Here is a 12,488-nt window from a genome sequence, read left to right as displayed (position 1 = left end):
ACAGACAAGCAAAAGTAAAAATGATTCAGCACCACCAAACCAGCTTTATAACAAATGCTAAAGGAACTTCTCTAGGCAGAAACACAAGACAAGGAAAAGACCTACAAAAACATACCCAAAACAATTAAGAAAATGGTAACAGGAACATAAATATCAATAATTGCCTTAAATATAAATGGATTAAATGTCCCAACCAAAGGACACAGACTGGTTAAATGGATACAAAAACAAGACCTGTTTATATGCTATCTACAAAAGACCCACTTCAGACCTAGGGACACATACAGACTGAAAGTGAGGGGATGGAAAAAGATATTCCATGAAAATGGAAACCAAAAGAAAGCTGGAGTAGCAATTCTCATATCAGACAAAAATGACTTTAAAATAAAGATTATTACAAAAGACAAGGAAGTACACTACATAATGATCAAGGGATCAATCCAAGAAGAAGATATAACAATTTTAAATATTTATGCACCCAACAAAGGTGCACCTCAATACATAAGGCAAATGCTAGCAGCCATAAAGTGGGAAATCAACAGTAACACAATAATAGTAAGGGACTTTAACTCCCCAATTTCACTAATGGAAAGATCAACCAAAATGAAAATAAATAAGGAAACACAAGCTTTAAATGACACATTACACCAAATGGGCTTAATTGATATTTATAGGACATTCCATCCAAAAACAACAGAATACACTATCTTCTCAAGTGCACACAAAACATTCTCCAGGATAGATCACATCTTGGGTCACAAATCAAGCCTCAGTAAATTTAAGAAAATTGAAATCATATCGAGCATCTTTTCTGACCACAACGCTGTGAGACTAGATATCAAATACAGGAAAAAATCTGTAAAAAATAAAAACACATGGAGGCTAAACAATGTGCTACTAAACCACCAAGAGGTCACTGAAGGAATCAAAGAGGAAATCAAAAAATACCTAGAAACAAATGACAATGAAAACATGACAGCTCAAAACCTATGGGATGCAGCAAAAGCAGTTCTAAGAGGGAAGTTTAGAGCAATACAATCCTACCTCAAGAAACAATAAAAATCTCGAATAAACAACCTAAATTTACACCTAAACCAATTAGAGAAAGAAGAACAAAAAAGCCCAAAGTTAACAGAAGGAAGAAAATTATAAAGATTGGATAAGAAATAAATGAAAAAGAAATGAATGAAACAATAGCAAAGATCAATAAAACTAAAAGATGGTTCTTTAAGGAGATAAACAAAAATGATAAACCATTACACAGACTCATCAGGAAAAAAAGGGAGAAGACTCAACTCAAGAGAATTAGAAAGGAAAAAGGAGAAGTAATAACTGACACTGCAGAAATTCAAAGGATCATGAGAGACTACTACAAGCAACTATATGACAATAAATGGGCAACCTGGAAGAAATGGACAAATTCTTAGAAATACACAACCTTCCAAGACTGAACCATGAAGAAATAGAAAATATAAACAGACCAATCACAAGCACTGAAATTGAAACTGTGATTAAAAATCTTCCAACAAACAAAAGCCCAGGATCATATGCCTTCACAGGAGAATTCTATCAAACATTTAGAGAAGAGTTAACACCCATTCTTCTCAAACTCTTCCAAAGTGTATCAGAGGGAGGAACACACCAAAACTCTTTCTACAAGACCACTATCACCCTGATATCAAAACCAGAAAAAAGGTATCACAAAAAAAGAAAATTACAGGCCAGTGTCACTGATGAACATAGATGCAAAAATCCTCAACAAAATATTAGCAAACAGAATCCAACAGCACATTAAAAGGATCATACCCCACGATCAAGTGTGGTTTATCCCAGGAATGCAAGGTTTCTTCAATATACACATATCAATCAATGTGATACACCGCATTGACAAGTTGAAGAATAAAAAGCATACGATCATCTCAACAAATGCAGAAAAAACTTTTGACAAAATTGAACACCGATTTATGATAAAAACTCTCCAGAAAGTGCACATACAGGGAACCTATATCAACGTAATAAAGGCCATATATGACAAACCCAGAGCCAACATCATTCTCAATGGTTAAAAACTGAAACCATTTCCTCTAAGATCAGGAACAAGACAAGGATGTCCACTTTCACCCCTATTATTCAACATAGTTTTGGAAGTTTTAGCCACAGCAGTCAAAGAAGAAAAAGAAATAAAAGGAATTGAAATTGGAAAAGAAGAAGTAATACTGTCACTGTTTGCAGATGACATGATACTATACAGAGAAAATCCTAAAGATGCCAACAGAAAACTACTAGAGCTAATCAGCGAATTTGGTAGAGTAGCAGGATACAAAATTTCTGGCATTCTTATACTCTAACAACATGAAATCTGAAAGTGAAATTAAGGAAACACTCCCATTTAACATTGCAACAAAAAGAATAAAATACTTAGGAATAAACCTACCTAAGGAGGTGAAAGACCTGTATGCAGAAAACTATAAGACAGTGATGAAAGAAGCAAAGGCAATACAAACAGATGGAGAGACATACCATGTTCTTGGATTGGAAGAATCAACATTGTGAAAATGACTACACTACCCAAAGCAATTTACCAATTCAATGCAATCCCTATCAAATTACTAATGACATTTTTCACAGAACTAGAACAAAAAATTTCACAATTTGCATGGAAACACAAAGGACCCCAAATAGTCAAAGAAATCTTGAGAAAGAAAAATGAAGCTGGAGGAATCGGGCTCCTGGACTTCAGACTACACTACAAAGCTACAGTAACCAAGACAGTATGTTACTGGCACAAAAACAGAAATATAGACAAATGGAACAGGACAGAAAGGCCAGGGATAAACCCACACACATATGGTCACCTTATCTTTGACAGAGGAAGCAAGAATATACAATGGAGAAAAACCAGCCTCTTCAATAAGTGGTGCTGGGAAACAAGGATAGATACATGTAAAAGAATGAAATTAGAGCACACCCTAACACCATACACAAAAATAAACTCAGAATGGTTTAAAGACCCAAATGTAAGGCCACACACTATAAAACTCTTAGAGGAAAACATAGGAAGAACACTCTTTGACATAAATCACAGCAAGATCCTTTTTGGCTCACCTCCTAGAGAAATGAAAATAAAATCAACAATAAACTAATGGGACCTAATGAAACTTAAAAGCTCTTGTACAGTAAAGCAAACCATAAACCAGACAAAAAGATAACCCTGAGAATGAGAGAAAATATTTGCAAACAAAGAAAGTAACAAACGATTAATCTACAAAATATAGAAGCAGCTCATGCAGCTCAAGGTCAAAAGAACCCAGCCCAATCCAAAAATGGGTGGGAGACCTAAATAGGCATTTTTTCCAAGGAAGACATACAGATGGCCAACAAACACATGAAAAGATGCTCAACATCACTAATCATTAGAGAAATGCAAATCAAAACCACAATGAGGTATCACCTAACACCAGTCAGAATGGCCATCATTAAAAAATCTAGAACAATAAATGCTGGAGAGGGTGTGCAGAAAAGGGAACCCTCTTGTACTTTTGGTCGGAATTTAAATTGATACAACCACTATGGAGAACAGTATGGAGGTTCCTAAAAAAACTACAAATAGAACTACCATACAACCCAGCAATCCCACTACTGGACATATACCCCGAGAAAACCATAATTCGAAAAGAGTAATGTACCACACTGTTCATTGCAGGACTATTTACAATAGCCAGGACATGGAAGCAACCTAAGTGTCCATCGACAGATAAATGGATAAAGAAGATGTGGCACATATATACAATGGAATATTACTCAGCCATAAAGTGGAAAGAAATTGAGTTCTTTGTAATGAGGTGGATGGACCTAGAGTCTGTCATACAGAGTGAAGTAAGTCAGAAAGAGAAAAACAAATACTGTATGCTAATGCATGTATATGGAGTCTAAAAAAACAGTACTGATGAACCTAGTGGCAGGGCAGGAATAAAGACACAGACATAGAGAACGGACTTGAGGATACGGGGCAGGGAAAGGGAAGCTGGGACGAAGTGAGAGAGTAGCACTGACATATATACACTACCAAATGTAAAATAGATAGCTAGTGGGAAGCTCCTGCATAGCACAGGGAGACCAGCTTGATGCTTTGTGATGACCTAGAGGGTGGGATGGGGAGGGTGGGAGGGAGGCTTAAGAGGGAGGGGATATGGGTGTATATGTATACATATAGCTGATTCACTTTGTTGTACAGCAGAAACTAACACAACATTGTAAAGCAATTATACTCCATTAAAAATGAAGAAAAAAAGATAAGACATCAAAAAAAAAGAAGTAACTTCTTATTTTAAATTAAAATATTGGATTTATTTATTTATTTTCTTATGTGCCAATTTTGTAAATCTGGTTAATGTGCATCTGTACTCAGAATGTTGACAAAATCAGGTATCAAAGACATTGTAGCTGAAGGTCAGACAAAGGGAGTTAATATTCTTATCCTGACTTCTTGGAATACAGGACACTGGTAAGGTTTTCCAAAGCAGACACACAATCCCTGGATATTTTTATGCAGTCAAACTTTTCTTTTAAATTGATTTCAAATCATTTCAGGCACATAAATTTTTACACTAAATACAACCTACCTCATTAGATTGTTCTGAAGAATAAATGAGGCAATGTATTTAACAATGTCTTCTGAAGAGTAAAATAATATGTAAACATTAAACATTGTTCATATGTATGTGATATCGAAAGCAAATTACTGGAAAAGACTCAATGATAGTAATCCAAAAATATTTTCAAGAATAGAGTACATATTTATTCTGAATAGTTTTGATTTTTTCTTTATGGGGAAACAGTTCAAATGGAAAAAAATTTAATGGTATTTAAATATATATCCAACCCATTTACTTGGTCAAGAGATGATCTCTCATTGGGAATAAAGATGAAATCAATAAATCCAGTCCTAAGAGTCAGCTATCCAAAAGACTGGTCATATACGTCATGTATTTCATCTGATAGCCTCTCAAACTGTTCCACTGTCAGTATCTAAAGTTCATTTCATTTATGGTGTTATGGGTAATGCCTCTTTGGACATATAAAATACCATTGTGCTCCAGGAGCACTATTATGTGATATAAAGATTGACCTATGCAGTCAAATCAATAGAAACTGATGATTTTTTTAAAAAGTTAACATTAATTCCATCAGAGAAAGATAAAAAGAAATGTGTGAGTAGGTTTGAAAGCCAAAGGAGGAACAAAACAATCTTTAGATTATCTGAGATAGTAAATGTTTAGGTCCTCAGTCTTTAATGGTCTCTAAAGACAGCACCTTCAGTAACAAAATAATCCTTGGCCACAATTATCTAACGTTTATCCAGAGAGTCACCCCCCTGAACAGGCAAAAACCTTTTTGACAACATCTATTTTTACCTTGAAATTTTCTCTTGTAAAATAACCCTAGCCTGACCTTGATTAACTTATCAAATGAGCTCATCCTCCAAGCTGAAGGACTATAGTCTACCAGAGGAATAGCATGGCAACTGGCCAGCACAGCTCCATAGATCGTCTGGAGGGCACACCTCGGTAACATTCCCATTCTCTCTTTTCTTTCCTTTTTCTTGGTCAGGATTAGAAGCATGGGACAGAGTCAGAATGATACAGGTGGACCATGGAACCAGATAAATCTGTATTAGAAACCTAGTGCTGATACTTACAGTCTGACTAAACTTTGGAACTAGTTAAAATAGCTTTTTGAATTTCATGTTTCTCATTTGTAAATCAAAGCTATTAATCTCCTTGTTATAAGTTTGTCATGAGGCATCAAGGAAATATATATATTCATCGTGGAATGTAGCTTCCAAGACCTGGCATATGGTACTCCATAAATATTCTTCATTTTCCTTTGCAGCAAGAAGAGGAGTTGCAGACGAATAACTACCCTTTGTTTCACCCATCACATGTCATTAACTGGACCTCACCAGTGAGACGTTATTCAACAGAGCCAGCATCCCTAAGGTTGGGGGGTATGTCAGAATTCTACAAGAAGAAGGATGGAAAGGTCATCTCTCACCAGTGAAATAACACCAGTGGTGGATACTCCTGAAATCTGAGGAGCTGAGTAAGAATTCAGGGACTTTGTAATGCTAATGTAACTGTAGTACGTGATGATTTGCAAATACGTTCTGAAATATGAATTAATAAAAATTCATGTAAACATATAAAACACATATGTATGCCCTAATAAAATCAAGAAAAATTTTATAAAACTTCATGTATTTGTATGTTAGATTTAGCCTGTCTTATACATTGGTAACATTTTCATTTATTTCACTTTCCTCAATTTTTTTCAAATATAGAAAAAACCCATTCCATTTAAATTATCAGTAGCACATGTTATTTCATTATTGTCTTCCCATGGTAAATGTTGCTGTTATCTATGAGAGAGCCATTTTAAAAGTTATCACTGAGATTCTGTTCAAGTCAAAAACATGATTTATTTTACCCGGTAAAACTAAGTGGCTATGATTTGCTAAAAAGGTGGAGGTGTCAGTTTAACTCTTATTCAGGTAAGCATGCTTTGCATTCTGTAACTAAAATCATACAAGTTTAAAGCTTAGTGGCTAACCTTAACTTTTACGGTTACTGTTCATGACTTCTATCGGGTCTTGGCAGAGATCAGTAATGTATTATCTCTAACCTCTTTCTGCTTCCTTTGTATGAAAGAGTGGGTTTTAAAAGACCCACAGAGCTGAGATGGGCTTTGAGACAAGTAGAGAAGAAAGGTCTCAGACTTAGGAGCAGCGTGAACTTGCGACTCTGCCATTGCCATGTCTGGGGCATATGATTAGCTCTGTAAGAAGCAATCCAATTACAGGTATTCCCCCCATCCCACTTACCCAGTTTAGTTTAACTCTTATTAGATATATTTATTAATGGGTAGTGTGCTTTAACTGAGTTAAATCAACATATTATCTCTGTGTGTGTGTACGGGCACGCTGTTTAAATCATCAGTAGTGATAGACTGGCCAGCTAACGTTTCAGAAACTCTTGAGTTAATAGAACCTAGAGCAGGGAAATGTAAACTGAGAGAAAGAGAGAAAATCATCATGATGGTTAGGAATGACTTTCACATAGAGGTGGGAAGGCAATGTTAAGTAGTCAGTATGATGCACTAAACATCTAATTGGGGTGGGAGGGTGGAGCTGGTATGGAAAAGAATAGTAACAGGTGCCAACACCATGTCACTAACAGCTTTTATGAAAACACTCAATTGAGAAAAATGCCAGAGTAGAGGCCATAAAGAGCTACAGAGCTACAGACTGGCCATGGAGGAACAGGATGGCTACCAATCACACCAAGGAAAGATTTCAATAGTGGGAATGAAGGGATAGAAATTGGCATTTAGTGTCTACTGTGTCAAGAAAAGAAAAAATTATATATATTTGTGTACACCCCTCTAAATATCTCTGTAGAGGATGCTCATATATATATCCTCATAGGATTTCTATAAGGCAGGATTTATTTTTTCAATTTATTTGATTCAAGTATAGTTGATTTACAATGTTGTATTTATTTCTGCTGTACAGCAAAGTGATTCAGTTATAGACATATAGATGATCTTTTTCATATTCTTTTCCACTATGGTTTATCACAAGATATTGAATATAGTTCCGTGTGCTGTACAGTAGGACCTTGTTGTCTATCCATTCTCTATATAATAGTTTGCATCTGCTAACCCCAAACTCCCAATAATTCATCCCTCCCTCCCCACCTCTCCCCCTTGGCAACCACAAGTCTATTCTCTGTGTCTGTGAGTCAAGGCAGGCATTATTAACCATAATTTTCAGTTGGAAAAAACAGGCTCAGAGAGTTTGTTAACTTGCTAATGCCACATAAGAGGTGAGAAGCACAGTTGGACTGATGTCATTTGTTGACTGTTCTCCTCATTTTTTCATATGAAGATGACAACAGGGAAGATAGAAGCATTCCAGGTGAAAATCATATATTTGAAAGTGGAAGTAAGAGAAGCAGAGAATTGCTCATTTCCTCCAGATGTTTAACACTTGAACTGACTAGAACCCATCTCTCCATCCAGTTTCTACTCAAGGAATAGTAGGAATGACATCAAACACATTCCCTTGAGTGTCCCCAAGAACACTTTCCCCCTACACACATTAATTTTAAAAACATAACATTGCTCAAAATGTACTGGTCAAATAACTGAATGCATCTACTTGTCTAAAGTACAAGACGTCCTTAGGAATAGGTTATATGTGACATAATTTTGAAGATACTGGAAAAACACTGCTTCCAGAAAGAACCTGTCCCATCTTTCTTCCTAGGATTTAAAATTCTATAATTAGACATGTATATGTTTTTATTAGGATGCATATAATCATGAAATTGCATGTAGAGTAATTTTTTGCCTTATTTTGAATGACTTTTGTCAACATTTTTTCCAATAAACTGCTTTCTAGCTTGGGAAAGAAGCATCTGATAATGGGGAGGGTATATAATGAGAGAGGCACCATGGAGAGCAGAAAAATAGGTAGGTATGATCAAGATCTTGTCATTCTGCTCACAAAAGGACATTGTGGGAGTAATGACTGCTAACTGATTACACTATATTTGTAAGTTCAAGAAGGTTGAGATTTTCCAAGTAGTTAGTTACATGAAAGTACAAGTGGTAAGCAGACCTGAAGGGTCAGTGATTACATCCACTGCTTACACGGTGGTATTTCACCTTCATACCCAATGTTGACTCTTTTATCTTGCATGAATAATGTGATTTCTTGTCCTGCCGTTCTCTGCATAAAATGACATACCAGGGGGGCAAAAAAGTGATTCTCAATCTAATCTGTTTTGCAAATTTGACAGTGACTTAAAAGAGCAGGAAGTTGTCTGTGAGTAATGACACTGCTTATTTGTTTAAATGTCAAACTTGAACCTCATCAACTTTCAGGGAATATGTCCATAAAGAATATGGGTTTCAGTTCAGCCAGAGAGGATTTCAGTGTCATTCATTTCTGAGGAAAACAGCTGTCAGTTTCATGAAAACAAAGAGCTTTGAGTATATCTTTTTTTTTTTTTAAGTTGAATAAAATTGGACATTTCAGCACTTGGGGCTGTGGACAGTGCTCTCTCACTTGACATTATGAAACATCTACTCTAGAGATGTTTCTTTCCTGAGACTAAAGCACTCCTCAGGCTAGCAAACATGCACCCCTAAACTATGCAATTAGGATATGAAAACCATGCATCACAGGTCTGTGCAAGCCAGAATAAAATAACAGCAAAAAGGAGCAAATTTTATCACAGAGGTTAAGCCTAAAATAAAATTAGGGAAGGAAAATAATTATGATTTGTAGCTATTCCTGAAAAACACGTCAAAATTTTACTGCAATGCAATAACATTCCTCCCTCAGTGGGTTTTTTTTGGAGAGAATCACAGAACCATTAACCCCTCATGGTAATTTATTAATAGTGGGCATAGATGCAAGGGAGAAAAGGAAATACATTTAATAGGCTTGTAGACACTGGGAGAAAAGAATTAATTCTCTGTATGCTTTCTAAATCTAGAGTGGAATATCAGTGAAGAATTCTGGACCTGAGCTCAGAAGAAATGGAACTGAATCAGAATGATGTTCCTTAATAAGTCATTTTATTTCTCTAAGTCTTGCTTCTTCTGTCAAATGTGGGTTACTCTGAGGTTAAGTGAGAGAGTGTATGGGAAGGAGTCTGGCACAGAGTAGGTATTCATAGATGTTCAATTTTGATTATTCACTTATCATTAAGTATTAGCTTAATGCAGTGAAATGTTGCTATGCTAGTAGCCATGTATCTTAATTATTGTAACTCTAAGCATGGATGACAAGGAGAAGGGAAACAAGAAAAGCATTATGATTAACAGACTTAACCTTACAACTGGTCCTAACCATGTGAATTTCCACCTTTCACCTTGTCTGCCTCATCAAAACATTTCCTTTATGTTTGCCTTTAAAAAACTGCAACAAAGTTACAATAGCCTGAAAAAATATACAGACAGAGCCAACTAAAGTTCTCAGAGGATTCTTATCTTTCTTGTCAAATAATATTCTACCAGCTCTTTCAGGAATGCCTTTCAGTCACATACTACCAACTATTCTGCCTCCTGAATTGGCGAGGGACTACTGTGACTGCTTCTTACCCAGACTGACACATATGGGGAGAGAAGGTAAAAATCAGGCTAGCGCTGAGAGCCTGATAATTCTCTTATCATCCTCCACTGCAGCTACAAAGTCTCTACTTTGGACTTCAACACCTCCCAGCCTATTCCACCTCGCTCATCTTCTCCCCCTTTTTGTAACTGAAAATCTAGAGCATCTTCTCCTAGCCCCCCCCCCCATCTCCTGTCATTTTCCACAGAGATTCCCTCCACACTGCCCTCTGCATTTAAACGCCTCCTACTCTCCATTCATCTAGGTGCACGCTCCTTCCATTCACAATTTATGTTCAATCGTCCCTCCCTTCCAAAGCCCCTGTTTTTTGTTTTTTAAGTCGATTTCCCAGCTGCCCTAATAAACTCCATCACCACAGCCACCATCTAGCCACGGCACCGCTTCTTCAACCCTCAGAAATTGTGCAGAGGTGGGGAGTGGGAGAGGAAATTTATGCTTGCATACCAACCTAGACAGCGACAAATAGTGAGAACCTAGCACAAAGCTTGGTCTAGTCTTTGGAAAAAAAGAAATCAGCTGCAAATATTTCCCGAGCCTGGAAACAAGCATGCTCTGGAAAATACATGGGTACAGTGGATAAATGAATGAATGGATGGAGGGATGAATGATTGCGATTTCCTTGGTACTTTTCTCAGAGGCCCCTCCTCCTTGCTCGCTCCCGGCTTGGCTCCTGTTTAATTCAGCTTCCTTGCATGAGTGCACCTCCCTGCTTTGCCTCTGCTCCCACTTCCTGCCCTTTCATTACCGCCTCTGGACTCAGCCTCAACCCCTCGCCAAAGGGCACTTGTACCGGGCTCACAAATCCTTTGTGATTTCCACAGCCCAGGAGAGCTTGCTCCGAAGGGGCACAGCTTCTCATCCTGCCAGCCTGACCTCTCCCCACCCCCGAAACACTCGTCCACGTTACACAAAAGGATGACTAATTCCCCCACACTCCATCAAATCCACCTGGAGAGCCCTGCCTCTGTCCCTTTCCCCGCGCTTGGAACCTTGGTGCTCCCAAAGGCAATGCGGCTCCCTGCAGAAAAAGGGATCACCATTCCAGGGCTCGGTCCTGGTTCGTAAAATCAGAAAACTTTTTTAAAAAATATAACCCCACCCCGAGAGCAGCCACCTCTTTTTGTGCATCCCTGGGGGGAGGAGGGGTCTTGGCAGCCGGGGGCGCGAGGACTTGGCAGCCCCTACCTGGGGCTGCCCGGCGGACACTCACCCAGGACGTTCCCAATGAGAGCCACCACGAACACGATGATGTAGCCGGCGATCAGGACCCACTCGTATTCTTTGGGGTGGAGGTATTCCCTCCACAGGTACCGCAGGAATTCCTCGTCGTCATAGTCGGTGGGGTTTAAAAAGGGCTCTTGACTTGCATTCAGCTCCGGAGCAGATGACCAGTTGCGACAAGGGGGGGAGTCCTCCAGTTTGGTGCCGGACATCACGGGCTCCAGTCCGGGTCGGCTCAGTGCTGCAAGCGGCTCGGCCCCTGCCCCATGGGCGCCGCGGTGTGCGGCGTGAGGAGGCGCGGACAGGCGACCAGGGGCTCAGGAGCAGAAAATGACGTGAAAAGTTACGGAGCCAATGCCTCCGAGTCTCCCGCCCGCCGGGCAACTAGTCCGCCGGCGGGGCTGTGTCTGCAGGCGATGTTGCACCGGGAGGCGAGGAGTAGGCTGAGCATCCAGGGACTGGGCACCAGAGGCTGCAGCAGGGACACCGGGAGGGGAAGCTGCTACCGCGGCTAGGGCTCAACGACTCCTCATTCCAGCGCGGAGTTCGCAGCCCACAGCCTCTTCCCGCACCCGGGAGAGCTGGGGCTGAAGAAGGAAAAAAAAAAAAAAAAAAAGTCGTGAAAATGATATTAACCTGTTTATCCGTGGGTTCCATCTCCCTCTTTTCTACTTCTTTTTTGTTCCTGCACTTCTCAAGTGCAGTTTCTGTAAACACAGACTTGTGTAGGTCTGTGCACATGACAAGCCTGGCAACATAGGATTAATATAGGATTTGCAGATGCTTTTGTCTGGGACAGGTAAATACAAAGTAATGAGGGGCAGCCACTGTGTTCCTCAAGCAGGACGATGCAAAAGTCATTTCAGGCAAGTCATTTAACATTTGCTTGGCTTTGCCAACTTAACTCAGCTAGTACTTGATGAATCTTTAAGGCATCTCCTCCTCTCCTCCTCCCCTCTTCCCAAACTGGAGAAAGAGATTTTATATATATATATATATATATATATATATATATATATATATATATATATATATATATATATATATATATATATATATATATATA

General features: G+C 38.7%; 1 protein-coding gene across 1 annotated transcript in view; it reads right to left on the bottom strand.

The window, feature by feature from the left end:
- HCRTR2 (hypocretin receptor 2) overlaps window positions 1–11,634 on the bottom strand; it is a gene marked incomplete at both ends in the record, with an annotated part of 118,847 nt that extends 107,213 nt beyond the window's left edge. Inside the window, one exon of the mRNA XM_082663498.1 lies at window positions 11,412–11,634. Coding sequence (XP_082519624.1) covers window positions 11,412–11,634 — 223 coding nt within the window. The remainder of the gene's footprint in view (window positions 1–11,411) is intronic.
- Window positions 11,635–12,488: the final 854 nt, after the last annotated feature.

The sequence above is a fragment of the Grampus griseus genome (genome assembly GCF_964374135.1).
Source record: "Grampus griseus genome assembly, chromosome: 10".
Taxonomy (NCBI): domain Eukaryota; kingdom Metazoa; phylum Chordata; class Mammalia; order Artiodactyla; family Delphinidae; genus Grampus; species Grampus griseus.
The sequence above is the reverse complement of the archived record's forward strand: the minus strand, read 5'-3'. Positions and strand labels throughout refer to the sequence as shown.